This window comes from Chiloscyllium punctatum, chromosome 27, assembly GCF_047496795.1.
Source record: "Chiloscyllium punctatum isolate Juve2018m chromosome 27, sChiPun1.3, whole genome shotgun sequence".
Taxonomy (NCBI): Eukaryota; Metazoa; Chordata; class Chondrichthyes; order Orectolobiformes; family Hemiscylliidae; genus Chiloscyllium; species Chiloscyllium punctatum.
Genome location: NC_092765.1, coordinates 52466825 through 52492228, shown reverse-complemented (window position 1 = coordinate 52492228; position 25404 = coordinate 52466825). Strand labels below are relative to the sequence as shown.

The 25404-nt window shown below is 42.3% G+C and overlaps 1 protein-coding gene across 4 annotated transcripts in view; it reads right to left on the bottom strand.

The window, feature by feature from the left end:
- LOC140453703 (granulocyte colony-stimulating factor receptor-like) overlaps positions 1-25404 on the bottom strand; it is a 216682-nt gene that overhangs the window by 116907 nt on the left and 74371 nt on the right. For all 4 annotated transcript variants that reach the window (XM_072548659.1, XM_072548658.1, XM_072548660.1 and 1 more), the window contains 2 exons: positions 22854-22940; positions 14232-14543 (listed from right to left, as the gene is read on the bottom strand). In XM_072548659.1, the coding sequence (XP_072404760.1) occupies positions 14232-14543; positions 22854-22920 (379 nt within the window). In that variant the 5' untranslated portion in view covers positions 22921-22940. The remainder of the gene's footprint in view (positions 1-14231; positions 14544-22853; positions 22941-25404) is intronic.

The window sequence follows — 25404 nt, the reverse complement described above, 5'->3', positions numbered from 1 at the left end:
AATCAGTCCTTGCCTTTCCAAATATATATACATCCTGTCCCTCAGGATTCCCTCCAACAACTTGCCCACCACTGAAGTCAGGCTCACCGGTCTATAGTTCCCTGGCTTGTCTTTACTGCCCTTCTTAAACAGTGGCACCACGTTAGCCAACCCCCAGTCTTCCGGCACCTCACCTGTGACTATCGATGATACAAATATCTCAGCAAGAGGCCCAGCAATCACTTCTGGCTTCCCACAGAGTTCTCGGGTACACCTGATCAGGTCCTGGGGATTTATCCACCTTTAACCATTTCAAGACATCCAGCACTTCCTCCTCTGTAATCTGGATATTTTGCAAGATGTCACCATCTATTTCCCTACAGTCTACATCTTTCATATTCTTTTCCACAGTAAATACTGATGCAAAATATTCATTTAGGATCTCCCCCATTTTCTGTGGCTCCACACAAAGGCCACCTTGCTGATCTTTGAGGGGCCCTATTCTCTCCCAAGTTACCCCTTTGTCCTTAATATATTTATAAAAACCCTTTGGATTTTCCTTAATTCTATTTGCCAAAGTTATCTCATGTCCCCTTTTTGCCCTCCTGATTTCCCTCTTAAGTATACTCCTTTATACTCTTGTAAGGATTCACTCGATCTGTCCTGTCTATACCTGACATATGCTTCCTTCTTTTTCTTAACCAACCCCTCAATTTCTTTAGTCATCCAGCATTCCCTATATCTACCAGCCTTCCCTTTCACCCTGACAGGAATATACTTTCTCTGAATTCTTGTTATCTCATTTCTGAAGGCTTCCCATTTTCCAACTGTCCCTTTACCTGCGAACATCTGCCTCCAATCAGCTTTCGAAAGTTCTTGCCTAATACCATCAAAATTGGCCTTTCTCCAATTTAGAACTTCAACTTTTAGATCTGGTCTATCCTTTTCCATCACTATTTTAAAACGAATAGAATTATGGTCGCTGGCCCCAAAGTGCTCCCCCACTGACACCTCAGTCATTTGCCCTGCCTTATTTCCCAAAAGTAGGTCAAGTTTTGCACCTTCTCTAGTAGGTACATCCACATATTGAATCAGAAAATTGTCTTGTACACACTTAACAAATTCCTCTACATCTAAACCTTTAACACTATGGCAGTCCCAGTCGGTGTTTGGAAAGTTAAAATCCCCTACCATAACCACCCTATTATTCTTACAGATAGCTGAGATCTCCTTACAAGTTTGTTTCTCAATTTCCCTCTGACTATTAGGGGGTCTATAATACAATCCCAATAAGGTGGTCATTCCTTTCTTATTTCTCAGTTCCACCCAAATAACTTCCTTGGATGTATTTCCGGGAATATCCTCCCTCAGCACAGCTGTAATGCTATCCCTTATTAAAAATACCACAGCCCCTCCTCTCTTGCCTCCGTTTCTATCCTTCCTTAGCATTTGTGTCCTGGAACATTAAGCTGCCAGTCCTGCCCATCCCTGAGCCATGTTTCCATAATTGCTATGATATCCCAGTCCCATGTTCGTAACCATGCCCTGAGTTCATCTGCCTCCCCTGTTAAGCCTCTTGCATTGAAATAAATGCAGTTTAATTTATTAGTCCTACCCTGTCCCTGCCTGCCCAAACTGTTTGATTCACTTCTGTCCTCAACTGAAGAGATTGATCTCTTTCCTCACGATCTCCCTGGTTCTAATGGAGTTCATTCAGATGCAGCTGTTTCAGTGATCGCAGAACCGGTTTTTAGTAAAATTCATTTTGGACTCCAACCCTTAAGTTCGCGCAAGACTTCGGCTTGACTGAGAATCTATACCGAGAAACCTTTACAGATTAGGGGTACAACTTCAGTTCCACTCTCTTATGAGAAGGAGCTGGTTCAGTTGCTATTGATTGTAAAGAAATGTTAAGGCCAAACTTGATGGGTTAAAATTGGTAGAGAAAGGTTCACCTAGATTGGCTCAACATTTTTCAATTAGAAAATGGCTACCTGAGTGAAGTCCTAATTAAATACCTGGAGGTTTTTCAGAAAGGTCTAGGGATGATCAAAGGACTCAAGGCCACCTTACATGTTGACCAGGAAGTAATTCCACCATTCTGCAAGGCCCACCCACGGCCTTAAATACAAAAGTAGAGGCAGAAATCTGGACAGTGAAGGAATCATCAAACCTGTCAAGTTTGTGGAATGGGCAGCACCAGTCATGCCGATTGTGAAACCGGAGGCTCAGTTCACCTCTGTGAGGATTTTAAGCAAATAGTAAAACAATTTTTGTTGCTGGATAAATACCCAATCCCTCGCATTGAGGATGCTTACCAAGCTGGGGGGGGGGTGGTGGTGGGGGGCGGTGGGCACTATCTTCATGAAGCTGGACATGAGCCATGTGTACTTGCAATTGCGATTAGATGAGCATTCCAAGAAGCATGCTACAATTAATACCTATAAAGCTTTGTACCAATATATGAGACTACAATTTGAGGTATCATCAGCCTTTGCAATCTTTCAGTGGACAATAGAGAACATTTTACAAAGATCTATCCCAGGTCACCATTTATCCAGATGACATGCCAATAACAAGACCGACCAATAAGGACCAATTAGAACATAGTCCTTTGACATTTCACTGAGGCCAGTGTCCACATTAGAATGGACATATGTGTGTTTCATGCATGCCAAGTGACGCCCTTGGTCTACAGAGTCAAAAAGACCAGGTTACAACCATTGAAAAATAAAGTGAGGGTAATCAAAGGTGCCGCAGCTCTCACATCTATACCGAAGCTTAGGTTTTTCCTCAGGCAGATGAATTATCACGGAAATTTCATACATAAACTGGCCTTTCATTCTTGCACCTTCACAAATTCTCTGAAAAACTGGTCACCCTCGGAAATGGTCACATATCCAAGCTCTAGTTTTCAGGGAAGTGAAGAAACAGCTATCATCCTCAAAGATGTTGGTGCGCTATGATGCCAAGCAAGATATGGTATTACACGCAATGCCTCTGCAAACAGCATTGGGGTAGTATTAGCTCAAAGATGGACCAGCGGAATTGAAAGCCGAATAGCATATGCCTCAAGGACAACTAGGAAAGTTTGGTCACACAATTCACACATTCATGGGAATAGCTGGTTACACCCTGGACTTGGTTACACTTATGCGGATCCTTTCATGGGCTTAATGTTCTTAGTCGTTATGGACACCATCTCAAAGTGGCTGGGTGTGCATAGAGTTAATTTGTCAAACACATAGAAGATAATAGAAAAACTGTGCTCATCTTTTGCACAACACAGATTCCCAGGACTGTTGGTCACAGATAACAGACTATCATTTAGCAGCAGGCAATTTGAGTATTTCCTAAAGTTGAATTGTATTCAACTTCTAAGGACAGCTCCATACCATCAATCATCCAATGGTCTGGCAGGAAAAGCAGTCTAGCCTACAGCCTACAGCTTCACTAGACCCTAAACTGTCCCTGTTCCTCTTTGATTACAGGGTTACCACTCATGCAATGACTGGATAGTTCCAGCAGAGTTGCTAATGGGGAAGTTAAGTATGATCTTCCCGTTTTTGGTTGGAAGAGGCATCAGGAACACCAAAGCTGGACATAAGACTCTGCTAGGTGAGAGTGACAGTTTATTTTAGGGGATGAAGTCTGGTGCAGGAGCCATGAGAATGGCCTTGCATGGGTAAGAGGCATGGTCAATGTGAAGTCAGGTGCAGTGACATATAAAGTTTGGATAGATGTGACAAGCATATGGACCATATGAAAGCTGCAATCTCGCAAACAGGGAGAGGGCAAAACATGGCTCAGCTCCTCAAGAATCTTTCTGTTGGTGTCAGAGCTCATGGGTTCTCCCTTTTTATGAGATTAGATTTCCTACAGTGTGGAAATAGGCCCTATTTCCAGTCCACGCTGACCCTCCGAAGATTAACTCATCCAGACCCATTTCCCTCAGACTAATGCACCTGACAGTATGAGCAATTTAACATGGCCAATTCACCTGACCTGCACATCTTTGTACTGTGGGAGGAAACTGGAGCTCCCGGAGGAAACCCACACAGACACAGGGAGAATGTGCAAACTCCACACAGCCTGAGGCTGGAATTGAACCTGGGACCCTGGCACTGTGAGGCAGCAGTGCTAACCACTGAGCCACAATGCCTCTCTCTGCAAGCATTGAAGATACCTCGGAATTTGAGATAGATATGGTAGATATCAGCAACTCAACACTTTTGTGTTGAAAATAGAAGAAGAGAATGAATTTCTTCCAAGAATCTCCAGGCATGAGGCAAGCTACCGTGCACCACCCACCGCCCACCGCCCACCACCCATAACAGAGACAAAGTTGGAGAAACCTGACTTGGTGCGAAAATGCCTCTGCACAAGCGATAAAACAAAAAGGAACCGGCCCATGTCCTCAGACGCCGAGAGGGAAGAACGTTGTGATTGTAACAAGATCCAGCAGGTGGGCCTCATAGAATTTATACTGGGCCTAAAGTTGAATTGTACTTTAACTTTAGGATTTCAATAGGAATTCAACTTTAGGAAATATTCAGAATTGGGGCTGTAAACTTGATCCAATCTGGGGGCTCTAGCTGACAGACAAAAACAGGAGTGTCAAATATCCTGTTCACTCCGAGGGATGGCTCTGAGCAAACTGGAGCAACGTATGAGGCCATAAGAAATGGTAATAGGGGGGACACCTGTGCCTACATAGACATTAAAGGAAAAGGAAGCATCAGACCCAACTAAAACCGTTTAATGACTCCAGTGACCAAACTGATGTCATTGGCCATTCCCCAAGTGCAAGCAGCAAAGACGGACAAGACAGTCATCCCGGGTAGAGCACTGAAAACGCAATAGAATAAGGCACGACTGCACCTCCTAACGGGGACAAAGACTTTAACTGTTAACTCTATTTTAACTGCAACATGTATACACCTGTGTTTCATTGTATTTAAGTGTCACAACTGTTGGAAGCATGCCAGGTTTTGAGGATAACCTCTTCTATAAAACCCATCTAAGCTTGCATGGGAACCAAAATGTCTGCTACTCACTGGCACGATCAGTGGAATCTCGATTTGTGGCTACCCCAGTGTGGTCCCCTTGCGACCGGTATACAGAAGACACCTCAGGAGCGCCATGTAAAGTCTGAGATCGGGAAATACAAGCGGGGACACCAGGGTAAATGTGTGCAGCTGGACAGGACCCACCAGCCCATGGGGCCAGGCCCCCCAGCCTAGGGAAGAGAAGACCCATTTAAAACCCGGTAATTACCCACTCTGTTTCACAGGACAAGGATGGGGATGCATTTATACCCTGGTTCCCAAAAATGACTCATACATCCAGACTCAGTGCACTTATCAGCAGTGTACGGTCACTAGAGGATAGTTTACCTGCACCTGCAGCAAGCAGGCATGCTTGAATGTGACTGCTGCCAGACAATTGATATGTGATCAGTGCAATGGCACCCATGTCAGCTCTGCCACATGGACATACCTGTTCAATACATCATTGGGATATGGATTCCTGGGATCTCTATCTTTGGGAGGCACAGCAGGAGTCGTTCGTGCTAAAAACCAAAATTATCTTGTATGTGGCCTGACTATCCTAGGCAACAGTACCTCGAAAGCTCTGGAAGCAATTAACACAGAGCTGGCTAAACTCAGTCTCGACACACAGCAGACACGTTATGCAGTGGGTTATCAATTAGCACAGCAAGGGGGAGTTTGTGTAATTGTAGGTGACAATTGTATTACCCATGTTATTGTTGCCTCTTATAATATTACAGAAGCCGTCAATAATATCTGAGACCAGCTAGACAGTTTTCGACAGGGAACCACAATTACAGACAGCTGGCTAAATTGGTTGCCAGGTAAATCTCGGCGACCCTATTTGGCACACGGGATAGTTTTCCTCATTGCACTCATGCTGGTATTCTGTGTGGGCCTTGGGGGTTTAAAGCTCTGCTGTAAGGCACTACTGATGAGAACTGTACCAGCAGCAAGTGTCACCACGGAAGTGGCCCCAATGGAACTGGCACTCCATGGTACCCCTTGGGAGGGGGAGCTCCTCGAGATGACTTCCCTCCACATTTAAATTGGGTGGTTTGCGGAAGATCTCCGAAGTTGCCTCTTTGACCACAAAAGGGGGAGTGAAGAGGGAGATGGCACAGGATAGGTTGACACTAGGCACACAAGATGGCCGCTGACTCATCAGTGGGCCAACTTGACACACAAGATGGCCGCCAGATCACAATATAGAGAGAAACTGCAGAGCAGATACAGACATTGCCTGGGGCCACCAGAATGGCAGCACAATGCACTCACAACCCAGTTGGTTAGTTTAAGGAAGTTGGAGGAGATAATACACATGAGTAGTGAACACTACCGCTGAGGTGTTTGGGTCCAGCCAACACTTCTTATAGAAGTACTAACAGCTTGATACAGACTCAATACAAAATGCTAATAGCCAGGGCTGCAGTAATCATCCTTCTCAGGAACAGCGATTAGCGCCCATTATTACAGCAATGGACTTTCGTGCAGACATTGAAACTGACAATGTCTACACTGAAACTAACAATAACCACACGGAAATTAACAAAGGCTGCGCTGGAACTGACAATGACTGTATCGAAACGATCAATGATTCTGCAATGATTGCCATAAACAAACCATGTTACAAAGACAATAATCTCATCACTGACCTATTGTATCACAGATGTACAAAAATATCTTGACATATGTTCCAGGTCGAGAGAAGGCTCACAGCTGAACACTGTGCTGTTGGTGTCTTTCTCTCCCCAGAATTCCGGTATTTCCTTGTACAATAAACTTTGTCATTGAACCCCGACTCTGACTCAGAGACTGGTGCCTTTCCTCACAACAATGCTAACCACATTTCCCTGTACTTGGCCCAAATCCTTCTAAATCTTTCCTATCCATATATCTGTCCAAATGCCTTTTAAGTGTTGTTAATATATCCACCTCAACCACTTCTGCTGTCAGCTCATAACATATGCATACCACCCTCTATGTAAAAAGGCTACCCCTCAGGTTCCCTTTTATTCTTTCCTGTCTAACTTTAAACTGGTGCCCTCTAGTCTTCGATTCACCAAACCTGGGAAAAAGACTGAGTGCATTCACCCTATCCATGCTTCTCATGATCTTATACATTTCTGTAAGGTCCCCACTTGGTCTTCTACGCTCTAAAGATAAAAGTCCTAGCCGTCCAACTTCTCCCCATAACTCAGACCATTGGTTTACGGCACATCCTTACGCATTTCTTCTGCACTCTTTCAAGTTTAGTAACATTCTTCCTATTGTAAGGTGGCTGAAACTGAATACAGTACTCCAAGTGTGGCCTCATCAACGTCCTATATAATTGCAACATAACTTCCCAGCTTTTATACCCAATGCCCTGCCTGATAAAAGCCAGTGTGCCAAAAGCCTTCTTCACTGCCCTGTCTACCTGTGACTCCACTTTCAGAGAACCGTGCACCTGAACTCCAAGGTCTCTCTGTTCCACTACACTTCTGATGGCCCTACCACTCACCATGAAACTCCGACCTTGATTTGACTTTCCAAAATGCAAGACTTCACATTTATCTATATTAAAATCCATTTGCCATTTCTCGATACACTTCCCCAGCTGAAGAAGGTCCTGTTGCAATTTCTGATAACCTTCTTCACTGTCCATGATACTGTCTATTTTTGTGTCACTTGCAAACTTCTTAATCATGCCTTGTACATTCTCATCAAAATCATGGATATAGATAACAAACAGCAATGGGCCCAGCACCGACCCCTGAGGCACTCCACAAGTCACAGGCCTCCAGTCTGACAAGCATCCTTCCACTACTACCCTCTGTTTCCTACTATCAAACCAATTGTGTATCCAATTTGCCAGCTATACCTGGATCCCATGCAATCCGACCTTCCAGAGCAACTTACCATGTGGAACCTTATCAAAGGCATATTGAAATCCAAATAGACTACATCTAGCACCCTGTCATCATAAACCTACCTGGTCACTTGAAAGAACTCTAACAAATTTGTGAGGCATGATCTCCCACTCATGCTGACTATTCCTAATCAAACTCTGTCTTTCCAAATATATGTACATGTTATCTCTTAGAATCTTCTCAAGTCACTTACCTGCTACAGATGTTAAGCTTACTGGTCTATAGTTCCCAGGAATTTCTTTGCAGCCTTTCTTGATTAAGGGCACAACATTCACTACCCTCCAGCCTTCCGGGACCTCCCCGGTGGCTAACAATGATAAAACAATACCAGTCAGGGCCCCTACAATTTCTTCTCTAGCCTCTTGCAATGTTCTGAGATATTTCTGGTCAGGACCAGGAGATTTATCCATCTTCATACATTCTAATACATCCAACATCTCATCTACTGTGATATGGACTGTCCCCAAGTTTCCAAGTTTTTCTCCACGGTGACCTCGCCCATCTCCTGCCATTCTACACACATATGTGTCTACTTTGGTCCTTGACTGGTCCCATCCTCTCACTAATTATTCTTTTTCTTTTAATATACTTAAAGAACCTCTTTGGATTCACCCTAATCTTCTCAGCCAAGGCTATCTCGTGCCCCCTTTTCGCTCTCCTGATTTCCTTCTTCAGTAAATTCCTGTATCTTCCACTGACCTCCAGGGATTCCCTTGATCCCAGCTGCCTGTACCTGAGCCATACCTCCTTTTTTTCTGGTCAAAGCCTTAATATTTCTTGTCATCCAGGGTTACCTATTTCTGTTAACCTTGCCTTTCATCCTCATAGGACCACATGGACCTTGAACTCTCGCTATCTCACTTTTAAAGGCCTCCCACTTGCCGGAGGTCTCTTTACCTGCAAACATACTCCTCCAATTAACCCCTGCAAGTTCCTGTTTAATTCTATCAATATTCGCCTTTAGAACTTGAATTTCGAACTTGAACCTGTGGACCTGTTTTGTCTTTTTCCATAAGTATTTTAAAATTAATTCATAGAATCCCTGTAGTGTGGAAACAGTTCAATTGGCTGAACAAGTCCACACTGACCCTCCGAATAGTATCCCACCTAGACCCATTCCCCTACCTCTCTACACTTCCCCTGACTAATGCATCTAACCTACACAGCCCTGAACACTATGGGCAATTTCGCATGGCCAACTCACCTAACCGCACATCTTTGGACTGTGAGAGGAAACCAGAGCACCCAAAGGAAACCCACACAGGGAGAACATGCAAACACCACACAGACAGTCACCCGAGGCTGGAATCAAACTGGGGTCCCTGACGCTGTGAGGCAGCAGTGCTAATCAATGAGCCACTGTGCTACCCTTCATGGTCACTGGTCCCAAAGTGCTCCTTCACTGCCAACTCAGTCAACTGTCCTGTCCTATTTACTAAAAGTAAGTGGAGTTTTGCCCCAAGTAGGTCCCTCTGTATACTACTTGAGGAAACTTTCCCGAACGCACTTTACAAATTCTACCCCAGCTGGGATCTAAGCCCCTAATGTTAAGGCAGTTAGAGTCTATGTTAGGAAAATTAAAATCCCCAATGACAACCCTTGCTCCTGCAAGTCTCCCCAGACTCTCCGCATATTTGTTATTCAAATTCCCATTGACTATTTGCGGGCCTATAGTAATGCCCCAATAACGACACCATCCCCTTCTTATTTCTTAGCTCCACTCACAAAGCCTCACTTTGCTAAAATCTATATAAACTACATCAACTGAACTTCCCTTATCACACATTTGATCATGTTTTCAAAAAGTCCTAACAAATTTCTTAGGTATGATCACCCTCTGACAAAGTCATGCTGACTATCCCTAATTAATCCATGCCTTTCCAACTGGGTATTAATTTGCTGGTTCAGAATGTCCTCTCCAATAGCGTCCTTACCACTGACACGAGACTCACCGGTTTAAGAAGTGAAACCATATTAGCCATTTTCCAGTCTTCTGACACTTTCCCTGTGGCCAGAGAGGAAAAACTTGTGTCAGAGCCCCTGCAATTCCCTGCCTCACCCCCCACAGCAGGCTGGGATGAAATTCATCTGGCCAGGAAATTGATCTGTTTTTAAACCAGTCAGAGAATCTAATGCCTCCCCATTCCTATGTCATACTGTGCAGGTTCCTCACAATACCATTTCCTGAATTCTGTGCTGATATTCTCCTTTTCCAGAGTGAAGACCAAAGAGAAGGGGCAACCTTTTCGTGCAGAGGGTGGTGCGTATATGGAACAAGCTGCCACAGAAAGTGGTGGAGGCTGGTACAATTACAGCATTTAAAAGACATCTGGATGGATATATGAGTCAGAAGCATTTAGAAGAATATGGGCCAAATACTGGCAAATAGACTCGATAGATTTAGGATACCTGGTCGGTATGAAGAGTTGGATCAAAGGGTCTGTTTCATGCTGTAGATCTCTATGATTCTCCCTAATCCAGTTTGCATGCCCTTTCTCATGCCCTTTTGCACTTTTCTAATTGCTTTCTTAAGTTCCGTCCTACACTTCTTGTATTCCTTTAGGGTCACAGCTGAATTGCTCCCTTTGGAGTTGCTAAAAACCCTACTCCTCTTCCTTATCCAGTCCTGAACTGGCCTAAACATCCAGGGTTCTCTAAACCTATTGCTCCTACATTTCCCTCTAAAGGGTACATAGAATCATAGAGATGGAAACAGTCCCTTCGGTACAACTCGTCCATGTCCATGTCCATCCTAATCTAATCTAATCCCATTTGCCAACGCTTGGCCCATATCCCTCTAAACTCTTCCTATTCATATATCCATCCATATTCTTTTTAAATGTTGCAATTGTACTAGCTTCCATTACTTCCTCTGGCAGCTCATTCCATAGATGCACCACCCTCTGCATGAAAAGATTGCCCCTTTTATATCTTTCCCCTCTCACCCTAAACCTATGACCTTTAGTTCTGGACTCCCCCACCTCAGGGAAAAGACCTTGTCTGTTTATCCTATCCATGCCTCTCATAATTTTATAAATCTCTATCAGGTCACTCCAGGAAAAACAGCCCCAGCCTGTTCAGCCTCTCCCTATAGTTCAAATCCTCTAACCCTGGCAACATCCTTGTAAATCTTTTCTGAACCCTTTCAAGTTTCAAAATATCCTTCCAATAGGAAAGAGACCAGAATTGCACACAATATTCCAAATGTGACCTAACCAATGCCCTATACAGACGCAACATGACCTCGCAACTCTTATACTCAAAGCAAAGCATACCAAACACCTTCTTCACGATCCTATCTACCTGCGACTCCACTTTCAAGGAGCTCTAAACCTGCACTCCAAGGTCTCTTTGTTCAGCAACACTCCCTAGGACCTTACCATTAAGTGTATAAGTCCTGCTCCGGTTTGCTTTTCCAAACTGAAGCACCTCACATTTCTCCAAATTAAATTCCATCTGTTAATCCTCAGCCCAGTGGCCCATCTGATCAAGATCCAACTGTAATCTGAGGTAACCTTCTTCGCTGTCCACTACACCTTCAACTTTGGTATCATCTGCAAACTTACTAACTATATGTCCTATCTTCACATCCAAATCATTTATATAAATTTCAAAACGTAATGGACCCAGAACCGATCCTTGCAGCACACTACTGGTCACAAGCCTCCAGTTTGAAAAGCAATGCTCCACCACCAAGCTCTGACTTCTACCTTCAAGCCAGTGGAAGCCAATTGGCTAGCTCTCTCTGTATTCCATGAGATCTAACCTTACTAACAATTCTCCCATGGGGAGCCTTGCCAAAGGCCTTACTGAAGTCCATATAGATCATGTCCACCACTCTGCCCTCATCAATCCTCTTTGTTACTTCTTCACAAAACTCAAGTAAGTTTGTAAGACATGACAAAGCATTGTTAACCATCCCTAAGTAGTCCTTGCCTTGCCAAATACATGTAAATCCTGTCCCTCAGGATTCCCCCCAACAACTTGCCCACCATCAATGTCAGGCTCGCTGGTCTATAGTTTCCTGGCTATTTCTACAACCTTTCTTATGTAGTGGCACCAAGTTAGAAAGGCTCCAGTCTTCCAACACCTCACCTGTGACTATTGATGATACAAATACCTAAGTAAGGGGCCCAGCAATCACTTCCCTAATTTCCCACTGAGTTCTAGGGTACACCTGACTTGGTACAGGGGATTTATCCACTTTTATGCACTTCAAGACATCCAGCATCTCCTCCTCTGTAATATGGACATTTTTCAAGATATCACCATCAATTATCCCACATTCTAGATCTTCCATGTCCTTCTTCACAGTAAAAACTGATATAAAATACTCGTTTAATATCTCCCCCATCTCCTGTGGTTCCACACAAAGGCTGCCTTGCTCATCTCTGAGGGGCCGTATTCTTAATGTATGTATAAGAATCCTTTGGATTCTCCTTAACCCGATTTGCCAAAGCTATCTCATGCCCCCTTTTTGCCCTCCTGATTTCCCTCTTACGTATATTCCTACTGCCTTTATACTCTAAGGATTCACTCACTCTCTCCTGTCTATACCTGACCTATGATTCCTTCTGTTTCTTAACCAAAACCTCAATTCCTCTAGTCATCCAGCATTCCCTACATCTACCAGCCTTTTCTTTTCACCATAACAGGAATATACTGTCTCTGGACCTTTGTTATCACATGTTGGACCTGTACGCTCCTCAGCTCCTTTCTGAATGCACCCCATCCCACCCTGCATTGCTCTGTAGACTTACTGGCAATGAACTCTTCCCAGTCTGCTGTGGCCTGATCCTGCTTTATTTTAATAATATCTGCCCTTCCTCACTCCAAAGCCATCTTTTGCAGGCTATATTTTTCTTTGTCCAGACCAAATTTAAACCAAACCATGTTGTGGTCTATCACTAAAATGTTCCCCCATTGCCAATTCTTTTCCCAGAGTAAGATCCAGCCACCCCTTGTTGGCCCTCTGTGGACTGATACAAAACCCTCTCCTGATACATTTCAAGATGTCAGCACCCTCTCAACCCTTAACACCATGACTATCCCAATTTATGTTTGGAAATTTGAAATCTCCTTGTATAATTACCAATTGTTCCCCTTACAAACCTCTGTGAATTGTGTACATATTTACTCTATTTCCTGCTAACTCTTTGGTGGCCTATAATACACTTCCAGAGAAGTAGCTGCCACCTTAACATTTCTAAGTTCTACCCACAAAGCCTTCTTTGAAGATCCTTGTAAGAGATCATCTCTCCTTATTGTAGTAGATGACTCCTTAACCAGGGGTAGGAACAGAATATCCAGGACTATTAATCATTACCATTTATAACATCTGTGATTTCCTATCTGCTGCTGGAGAGTTATTGGGAGCATGACGTTTTCAGCTGAATTGACTGGAATTGCTTGGGTCATGTTGGACCAGTGGAAGGGGTGATGTGCCTTTGAAAGGCCTCTGAATTAAGCAACCACTGATCATTCACTGGGCTGAGGTTGCAACTTGCCTTTGGCTACAGAATGACAGCGATATAGAGCAGAGAAAGCAGAGCAATCTCTGCGTGATAGAGGACTGGTTGTGTGACATTGTAGATACTGTCCAGAGAGTCTCAAAATATCAAGGAAGAATATTTAATCAAGATTGAATATTCTTAGTCCAGGTTATTCCACCCGATTAAAACTGACATGCAATTTGAGTCAGAAGAATAGTTTGGTGAACATAAGTAGCTGTTTGTTGATTAAGTTAAATCGCTGCATTGGTTCAAGACTGGGATAGTTTCTGGTTTAAGATGACAAGGAGAATGACTGAGCAGGAATCGAACTCTATTTCCTTCTTTTGAGGACTATTGTAATTTAGTCTCAGTCAATGTGCTATTGGTACTCATGAGACCAGGTCTCTCTTGATTCTGTTAAAACAGCAACATCAGGCCCATTCTATTCACTTCTGCTCTTCCTATAATAAGCTCCTGCCTTGTTTTCCATTTGATTTAAGATATCTCAGTTTGGAACTCACTGCAATTCTTGGACGATTCAAATAAAACCTCAGATATGTCATGGATAAACACAGCAGGAAAATGGCAGCAGTAATGGTTGTGTATGACCATTTGCCCACAGTGAGATGTACCTCAGTTTTTCAAATGTTACCCATCGGCTTTAGTGTTTACAAAATAATCATTGCTGGAAACAATGAAAATTACAAAGGAGCAACCTGGAGACAGTCTAGGAAGCTGGAATAGCTACAGTTCAACAAAATATCTAGAATATTGTGTTTCTGACCACTGATACTTACAGCCAGCTTGGATTCGCACTCCATTTTGCAGAATCCCTCCTGCTCTTTGCGGAATCTCACAGCTGACATTTCCAACTGTTTGTTTGAAAGCAGAAATGTTGACCTGGGATATGGTCCTGTCCACAACTGTGTATTGTGTCTTCGCAATATACATATTATCCAGTTGCCACATTATCTGAGAGGCGTGTGTGATAGAGCCCATAATACAGGAGGTGTTTATTATTTTACAGGTAGCAACCAGTGATGATCCCCAGTGCACAGGGTTGGCACTGACTGAGATCCTGAGACATTCGTGTGCATCCAAAAGAACTCCTGTAAAGAAATAGGAGCAAACAGTCATTACATCAATTCTTTATTTTAAAACCACAGATTTGTAACTGACATCTACAGGAGAAAGTGAGGACTGCAGATGCTGGAGATCAGAGTCGAGAGTGTGGTGCTGGAAAAGCTCAGCAGGTCTGGCACCATCTGAGGAGCAGGAGAATCGACATTTCAGGTATAAGCCCTTCATCAGGAATCCTGATGAAGGGCTTATGCCCAAAACGTCATTTTTCCTGATCTAAATAGCTTACAAAAGGCTGAATCTAACACAGTTATCCTATTAGATAACCCCCAGTCACATTCAAGTGATGAAAGTAGTATTTCCATGATATTAAAGAAATGCAATCGACCAATTATCCCATTCACAAAACATCCCAGTTAACAACATGATGAGACTTTGACAGAGACAGTGATGAGATCCACGAGGACAAGGATATTCAGCACCTATGATTTGATAATTTTGGAGTTCAAGTATGGAACTGATGTACCCTCTGCCAGGGCTATTTGGAGCATTCTCACACTATCAACTGTTTTTCAGCAAATTTAATATGCAAATGAGTTGAAGAGCATGTTAACTGGCAAATCGTATGGGACTGGTGGGTGAATGTTGTCACCCCACACACCCCTTCATCACTGAGAAACTCGTAAATTCATTTAATCATCCCAAACAAAGAAAGGAGAGACTTAGCTCAGAGGCCCAGGCTAGATGGGGATTCAATTCTCACTGTGGCACATCTGCAATTTAATTTCAATTATTAAAACCTGAAACTGAAAATTGTCTACAGTGTCAAAACTATCATCTTCCAACTGGGGCTTCAAATTTGATACTTTGTTTCTCACTTACTGAAAAAATATAATAAGAGACTGGGTATAAAAAGGCTTATATAGCATTATGGGTAAAGCATCTACCTGTAAACCAGAAGGTCCTGACCTGAAGGGGATCATAACATAAGGTACTGGCTGGAGTATGTCCACACCATAGTAATGTTATTTAATTTATTAGAAATGTATTAAAGCTTTGTTTAAATTGCAGTGATAGTTTCATACACCTTCAAGGGATTGATCATTAATTTAGATTACAAAATCAATACGGCATAATACGAAGCCATTCAGCCCATCATCCTCGTTCTATTCCCTAATGCCTTTACCCCACATTCTTACTCACTATCCAATCACTATTCAAAGCCTTAATTGAACCTGCCTCCACATTTACAGACAGTGCATTCCATTCCCTAACAAAAGGAAAAATACCATCATCTTACCAGACCTTAGGGCTGCTCTCTCATTAGAAACAGGCAATTGGTGGTGGTTATAACCTGACAGTCACCATGCCTTAGGTGAGGGCAAGAGGCCGAGAAGGAGAATCCTTCATGGAAATGGTGTGGGAATTGAACCCACATCATTCTGCATCACAAACCAGCAATCCAGCCAAATGAGCTAACCAACGTCCTAACAGATCATTATGTGAAAAACAATTTTTTTATCATATCCTCTCTTGCTTTGTTTATATATCACTTTAAATCTCTTTAACACTTTAGTCTTCTAGGGTGCAGGTTTGCTCACTGAGCTATAGGTTTAATATCCAGACATTTCCTTACCTAGGTAACATCATCAGTGGCGACCTCCAAGTGAAGTGAAGCTGATGTCTCCTGCTTTCTATTTATATGTTTGTCCCGGATGGGGCTCTTGGGGTTTTACTTCAGTCTTGTTCCTTTTACAAGTGTAAACAGCTTCACCCAATCTACTCTGTCCAGCCCACTTATGATTTTAAAAACTTCAATCAGATCTCCTTTCAGCCTTCTTATCTCCAGGAAGACCAATCCTCATAGCTGAAGTTTTTCATTTTTTTCAATGCATTCACAACCTTTCTATAATGTAGTGTCTACAACTGTAAATAATACACCAGCTGAAGTCTGACAAGTGCCTTTGACCAAGATCTTTGTATCCTCACTAGCCACTGGAGTGGTCCTAGAGGACTGGCAAGTAGCTAATGTTGTTCCTCTGTGCAAGAGGGGAAATAGGGATAATCCAGGAAACTATAAGCCAGTGATTCTCACATTGGTGGTTGGGAAGCTAATGAAGAGATAGGATGTATGCACACTTCAAAAAACATGGCATAATTAGGGACAGTCAGCATGTTTAGTGCAGGGCAAGGAATGTCTTACTAACTTGATTGAATTTTTTGAGTGGGTGATGAAGATGATTGATGAGAAGTGGATGCTGTCTACATGGATTTTAATAAGGCTTCTGACAAGATCATGATGGTAGGCTCATCCAGAAGATTAAGATGCATGGGATCCACTTGACTGTCTGGATTCAGTATTGACTTGAAAATAAAGGGTAGTGGTGGAAGGGTGTTTTTTCACATTAGAGTTCCATGACTAGTGGTTTTCCGCATGGATCCATACTGGGATCTCTGCTGTTTGTGGTATATGTATATATATAAATGACTTTGATGAAAATGTAGATGACGCAAAGATAAGTGGAGTTGTGGATAGAATAAAGTGTTATCAAAGGATACAGCTGGATATAGATCAGTTTCAGATATGGGCAGAGATTTGGTAGATAGAGTTTAACCTGTGTGAGGTGCTGCACTTTTGGATATCAAATGTTAAGGAAAAGTATATAGTTGATGGCAGGACCCTGACAATATTGATGCACAGAGAGAACTTGGGGTTCAAGCCCATAGCCCTCATTAGTGGCCACGCAACTGGATAGGATGGTAAGGAAGGTGTATGGTATGCCTGCCTTTATTGGTTGGGGAATTGAGTACAAGAGTCAGGATAGCATGTTGCAGCTTTATCAGACTTTCATTAGGCCACACTTCCATTCAATTCTGGTCACCACATTACAGGAAAGATGTCGAGACTTTGGATAGGGTGAAGAAGACGTCTATCAGGATGCTGCCTGGGTTAGAGGGTATGAGGTATAAGGACAGGCTGGAAAACCTTGGGTTGCTTTCTCTGGAACAGCTTAGGCTGACGGACATCTTTAAAATTATGAGATGTAAAAATTGGGTTGATAGTCAGAATCTTTTCCCTGGAGTTGAAATGTCTAATACTAGGGAGCATGCACTTAAGGTGAGAGGGGGAAAGTTCAAAGGAAATGTGAGAGGCACATTTGTTACAGAGTGGTGGAGTCTGGACTACGTTGTCAGGGGTAATGGTGGTGGATGTAGATATGATAGGGGCTTTTAGATAAACACTTGAGTATGCAAGGAACGGAGGGATTTGTTTTTTTTGGCATCATGTTCAGCATAGCATGATGGGCCATTCCTGTGCTGTATTGTTCTGTGTTTTACAAGTTCAACATCACTTCCTTATTCTTATACACCATGCCTCTATTAATAAAGCTGAAAAAATACTTTTTAAATTGTACTCAGCAACTAGCACCCATCTTGAGTAATCTGGGCATATATGCACCATCTGCTCCTGCATTCCCGTTTAGAATTATATTTTATATTGTCTTTCAATGTTCTTCCAGCCAAAATGCATCACCTCACATTTCTCCACACTGAACCTCACCTGCCACCTATCGACCCACTGCACCAACTTGTCAATGTGTTTTTGGGATGTATCCTTCTTACGGTTTACAATTTTTTCAAGCCTTGTGTCATCTACTAAATTTGAAATTGTCTCCTTCACGGTAAATCTAGGTCATTGATACATATCAGGAAAAGGAAGGGTTCCAATACTGACCCCCTGGGGAAATCCACTACAATTGTTGCTCCAGCCTGAAAAATGTCTATTGACAATTTTCTGATCAATCAGTCAATCTTGCATCTACACTGCTACTAACCCTTTTATATACGACCTATAAATTTCCTCACAAGTCTGTTATGAGTTACTGCATCAGAGGCCTTTGGGAAATGAACAACATCAGAAGCATTACCCTCATCAACCCTTTCCATTACCTTTTCAGAAATCTCTAACAAGTTTGTTAACCATGATTTCCTCTTTCAACATCATGCTGATTCTTCCTAATTTATAGATAGTTTATTTTGTTTTAGAAAAGCAATAAGAGGTGACTCATTTTCTGTCTTTTACCAGGAACTGCTCAAAGTATGGGACATGGTGACCTCCTACTGGAGCTCTCTCCTATCAGGAATACCGGTTGTCATTGCGGAGTTAGATGTCATCAATTGAACTTGTGGATCACATGTTGATTAATAAATAATTTATAGCCAATCCTGATTTGGGACTTCTGACCTTTTCTAGCAATCATTAGGCCTGGAAAGTGTTGCATGTAGCAGTCCCATGGTTCACAGTGGTTCACAGAGTTCTAGCTTCTACAGCCTTGAGGATCTGTGTTCCACATGTAAATATACTGTATGGGGCTGCTTCTCCTCAACTTTTAGGCTGCACTTCAATCCCATTTTCTTGATGTTTATCTACATCAGTGAGCTTTGAGAAGACTTGTAGCTCAGGTTGAATTTCTGCATGTAGGGTTGCTCGCTGAGCTGGAAGGTTCATTTTTAGACGTTTCGTCATCGTACTAGCTAACGTCTTCAGTGAGCCTCCAGATGAAGCACTGGTAGCATGGCCTGCTTTTTATTTATATGTTATTTATTTATTTACAAAAATACCTTGCAAGAACTGTAACAAACACTACATTGGGCAAATAGGCACAAAACTAGCCATCAGGATACATGAACATCAACCAGCCAAAAAAAGACATGAACCAATCTCACTAGTATCTTTACATTCAGATGAGGAAGGAGACCACTTTGACTGGGACAACCATCCATCCTAGGACAAGCCAAACAGAGACGTGTAAGAATTCCTAGTTGGAATGTCATCCTCTAGAACTCTATCAACAAACACATTGACTTGGATCCCATTTACCACCACCTGAGAAGAAGAACAGGAAATGACATCACCACAGGAATTGTCATCACCAATGCAAGGAAACCTTAACACATACATAAAAGTGAACCATACCACCAGTGCTTCATCCAGAAGCTCACTGATGATGTTACCTAGTATGGTGACAAAACATCTAAACACTGACCTTCTAGCTCAGTGAGCAAACCTACATCCTTTATCTACGTGGCAGATAGAGAAGTGGGCAGTTCAGAGGATCTTAAGGGAATCCTGCACCTAGCGTGATTACAGTGACCATCAACAGGTTGAGGCAGTAGAGACTGAGGGGGTACGCCAGACTGATAGCTTGCCCCTCTTCCTCTGTCAAGTTCATGATTAGGGAAGATGCAGACATTTAGAGTCACCAAGTCATAATGATCTATAGCACTTAGAAAGGCTCTTTAGACTATTACATCAGCGCATGTCAAAAGCAGCCACCTAAATATTCTAATATGCCTTGGCATTACAAGAGCATGTTGAAATGTTTAAATTTTATAAGACTTTCTACTTCTACCTTACCAGCAGTAAGTTCTAGATTCCCCACCATTAGGTGAAAAAAATTTTTCTCACATCCCTTCTAAACCTCCTGCCTCTCAATTTTAATCTGTGGCCCTCAGTCATTGATCCTTTCATCAAGGGGAAAGCATCAATGTTAGCACAGGCAAGGTGGGCCAAAGGCCTGATCCTGTGTTATACTTTTCTATGTTTTCTATATTCCGACATCTCAATCAATTCCTCTCTCAGTCTCCTCTGCTGTAAGGAAAACAACCCCAGTCTTTCCAAACTCTCTTCACAATTGAAACTCTCCAGCCCAGGCAACAATTGCCGTAAATCTCTTCCACACCCTCTCCAGTGCTGTCATGTTTCCCCTATTATTTAGATTCTGGACTTTCACACAGTACTCTGGCTGTGGTCTAACCAATGTTTTATAATGTTTCAGCACAATCTCCATGCTAAAATTCCATGGCTTGGCTAATAGATCCAAGTATGAGAAGACCAAAGACATATATGCCAAACACCACCAACTTCATTAGCAAGGACAACATCATCAATCGAGTGCAGCTATGCCTTCCCACCCACTTCACTTTCAGTAACAAAATGTACAACCAAATGGAACACCCATGGGATCTCCAATATCTGGGTTCTTAACAGAGACAGTAATGCAGAGATTCGAACAAACAGCTCTGTCAATCATCCAACTCAAATTTTGGGTCCACTACGTGGATGACGTCTTTGTCATCACTAAACAAAACAAATTAGAAGAAACCTTCAAGACCATCAATAATATCCTTACAGGCATAAAATTCACTAAAGAGGAGGACAATAGCAACAAACTGCCATTCCTAGATGTCGCAGTAGAGCGAACAGCCAACGGGGAACTTCAAACCAGTGTCTACAGGAAAACAACATACAGACCAAATACTGAACTTCAGAAGTAACCATCCCAACACCCTCAAACAAAGCTGCATTAGAACATTATCCCAATGAGCCACCATACACTGCAGCACAGAGGAACTATGAAGAACAGCGTATTCAAAAAGAACGGGTACCCAGTGAACAGTCCACCAATTTCTCAGCAACAAACTCAAACAGACAAAACATTTTCAAAAACCCTAGCCCCTCTCCACTACATCAAAGACATCTCTGAAATGACTTCCAGACTACTTAGACCTCTTGACATAATGGTAGCCCACAAAACCACCAACACACTAAAACAGCAGCTAATGAACTTAAACGACCCTATACAGACTCTAGCAAAACAAATGTAATTTACAAAATACCTTGCAAGAACTGTAATAAGCACTACGTTGGACAAACAGGCCGAAAACTAGCCATCAGGATACATGAACATCAACCAGCCACAAAAAGATATGACCCATTATCAGTAGCATCCTTACCTACAGATAAGGAAGGACACCACTTTGACTGGGACAATGAATCCATCCTCGGACAAGCCAAACAGGGACATGCACAATAATCCCTAGAAGCATGGCATTCCAAATGGAACTCTACTAACAAACACATCAACTCGGACCCCATTTACCACCCTCTGGGAAAAAGAACAGGATATGACACCACCAAACACAGGAAATGACATCACCAACCCAAGGAAACTTACACACATAAATAGAAAGCCGGTCATAACATTACTGCTTTACCAGAGGTTTACTGATGTTACCTAGTATTGTGACAAAATGTCTGAAAACAAACCTTCCAGAACATCTATTCTTTATGTCAATTTTGATTCTCTAACTTATTTCATGAAGGCTGAAGGAAATGATTATGTTTTCCAGGGGAACAGAAATCCAATTCTAAGGAGGTGTCCCTCTCCAATTTCAGAACACTACAAAACCGGGAGCTTGTTCATATGGAAGAAAAATAATGCAAATTTTGCAAATCTGAAATGATAACTGAAAATGGTGGAGAAACCGAGAAGCTCTTGCATCATCTATGGAGACAGAAACAGAGTTAACTATTCGAGCCTAGTCCAACTATTCTTCGGAACAGTTTCACTTCACGGATGCGACATGGCCCATTGAGTTTTTCCATGATTCCCTGTTTTATTACTAGTCATATGAAACACCACAGCAAAATATCCCACAATTTAAATACCTACCCTCATCTAGTGATCTTCAGACTAAAGCATTTATACAATTTGGTTAATGCATGATGTTTTGTTCTATGGAATCACATGTGTTTTCCAAAATACCTGTATATCAAAGTCTGACTATGCCTCAAAGGCATTTGATACATCTTTCTCGTAAATCTCATCCAAGAACGTCCAACACATCATCAGCATCCAACTGACAAGCTTCTATTAGGAAGTGACAATATCAAGTCAACACCTTATTCATAGACTGTGTCCCATGTCCACATTACTCCTCCTTTATCGTATGATTCAGAGTATTACAGGGAACCACACCCCAAAAAATTTGCATTTTTTGCCATTTTTCACAATGACTAATAGGCAATTAGATTTTTTTAATTGAAAATTTTCTTCCCTTAATTTGCAGCCTTTGAGCAACCATCCACTACTACCATGTTATAATCTAGAAAGCCAGTTAATGATAATTAGAACTAAAGTCAATATTTATCTTAGTTTATATCAAAGTAGTGTTTGCACCATGCAAGTATACTAGTGCTAACCCATTAGTGTTGGCCTATGTGTATTTTTCTGAGGGTTCCTAATAATGCCCACCGTCTATGCAAAACTAAACATAATTAATGTAAAGTCACTCATGATGGAGCTGTGACAAAACCAGTGATGGAGGGTGAGGGAGGATCAATAAGCAGACAGTGGTGCAATGCATCGTTGTCCCTGCAGGAGACTATAGCTCACTCTGTCAACTACGCACACAATGTTTATTCACATAACTTTTGCACGATAGCATTACTTACAATATAACTGCAAAGAGTGTGAAAAAATCCTTCTCCATACCTATATGAGGTCCAAGCAGATAAACAAGGCAGCAGAGCAGAGAGATTAAATCCACAGATTTCCGCATGGTGTTGAGTGATTCACCACCTGCAAATTACACGAGATCATTAACAATCAGTGAAACAAAGTTATATCACTAAGCCCAGATTTAACCACACAGTGGACAACAAATGATAGGACATACAGGGTATGCATACAAAAGAACCGTGAAAAAGGACAGACACTATAATTATAGAATCCTTACAGTGTAGAAACAGGCCATTTAGCCCAACAAGTCTACACAGATCTTCCAAAGACCCAGACCCATTCCCCTTACCTATTACTTTCCATCTACCCCTGACTAATGCACCTAATCTACACATCCTTGAACATGATGGGAAATTTAACATGGCCAATTCACATCACCTGCAAATCTTTGGATTGTGGGAGGAAACCCATGCAGATATGAGGAGAATGTGCAAACTCCACACAGACAGGTGACCAAGGCTGGAATTGAACGGGAGTCCCTGGCACTGTGAGGCTGCAGTGCTAACCACTGAGCCACCATGCCGTCCAAATAAATTGCTTGAGTCCTCCTTGGCAAGGAATTAAACCCTGGTCTCCCATGTCACAGACAGGGATACTAATCACTATGATACCAAAAGATAATAATGGACAATATAAAGAACAGGGCCAGAGACAATAGCGAAAGGACAAGGTACAATACATAACAAGTAAACATTAGCATGAGCAATATGGAATGAACAGTAAGAGGGGACTGAAGTGAGCAGTATGTAGTGGACACTAGGAGAACAGTAAATTGAGCAGTAATAGGTGGATGGTACATTGACCATTATAGAGTAGACGGTAAGAGCACAGTACATTGAGAGTATACAGCAGACAGTAGAATAGTATAATTAGCAATATAGAGTAGATAATAAGATAAAGGTACGTTGTGTAGTACAAGGTAGACAGTAGGAGGACAAAACTCCATCAGTTTGCAAAGTCACTGTTCTCACTGAAGGTTGCTTGCAGTTTATTGCAGCATCCTTTGATTGTAACCACTTCACAAGTAACACAAACAAACCAATTTCCAATCAGTTTGTGACTTCTTAACTCAGAGCCACCTTCCAGCTGTTGACAGCGGCTTGTGTTGTATTTTCTGTCCTGACCCTGTGTATAATTTCACTACTCCTAAGACTGGAACAAGGTCAGCCAGGATGATCTCATAGAATATGAGTTCCCTGATTGGACCAGGCTGTTAACCTGGTCCAATCAGGCAGTCCTGGCTGTCGGGGTACCCCATACCTGATGAAGGGCTTTGAAATATCGATTCTCCTGCTCCTCGGATGCTGTCTGACCTGCTGTGCTTTCCCAGCACCACTCTAATCTTGACTCTAATCTCCAGCATCTGCAGTCCCCACTTTTGCCTGTCAAGGGTTCTGTTTAGTCTAGGAGCTGCTCTGTGCTGGCTGGGTCAGTGTAATGTACTACTGACATGTAAATAAAGGGTGAGTTGGTAAGGGAATATAGGCCTTCATGGAGTTATTTCAGTGGCAAAGAGTGAAAAGCACATCCCTGAAGAGATTTGATCACAACAGCTGTTTTTGAGTTGGGGTAACCATTTCTGGCATCATGTCACTATTGGGAAGCTTGACCCATTTGATCCTGCAGTTAAAGACTGGACCAATATGAAGAAATAATGTATTGTTCTTACCGGACAAATGACATTGGAGTAGACGAAACGCAATAAGTAATTCTCCTGACAGGTTGTGGACTTGCAGCTCTCTCAGAGCATAACTATCCTGGAGTCAGAGATACTCGTGTTTTTCAAGAGCTGATGGATTTATCTAAGAAATATTATGATCCCAAACCTCCTCTAATTCTGGGATGCTTTCAGTTTTACCTGACAGTTTGTGAACCAGAGGAATCCATATAGGAATTTTTGACAAAGTTAAGATGACTAGCAGAGGCATATGATTTTAGTTTTACTCCAAGTGAGACGCTGACAGACCATTTGGTATGTGGGATTAATGATGTGACCATGCAATAGCACCTACAAGCTGAAGCCCAATTGGAATTTAGACACTATGGTTGGCTCTGCCATTAGAAAATGTGGCAAGTGGAGCTTATGAATTACAAGATATGCCGATGGAAATGGACGGAGTTTGGGGAATACCACTTGAATGAAGGCAGTTGCATAGTCCCATTCGGGGCAAGTATTAGCCAAACAGTTAAGAATTCCATGAGGATCTGGGTGAACAGGCCATTGTAGTTGCTGCCAGTCTGTAGATGCCAGGTTGGATTCCAGGAGAATGCACATCTTGGAAAGTCCACCTATAGCTGATTTGAAACAATTAAATTGCTTCGCAATGTCCAAGTTAGAACCAATCAAAATAAACATTTGGTTAAATGGTCACCCAATTCTAATGGAGGTCAATATCAGCTGTGAATGCAGAACCCGTTTTTACCAAAATTCACTCAGGATTCAACCCTTAAATTTGTATAAAACCTCAACCAGGCTGAGAACCTACACTAGGAACCTCTACAGATTAAAGATGCAACTTCATAA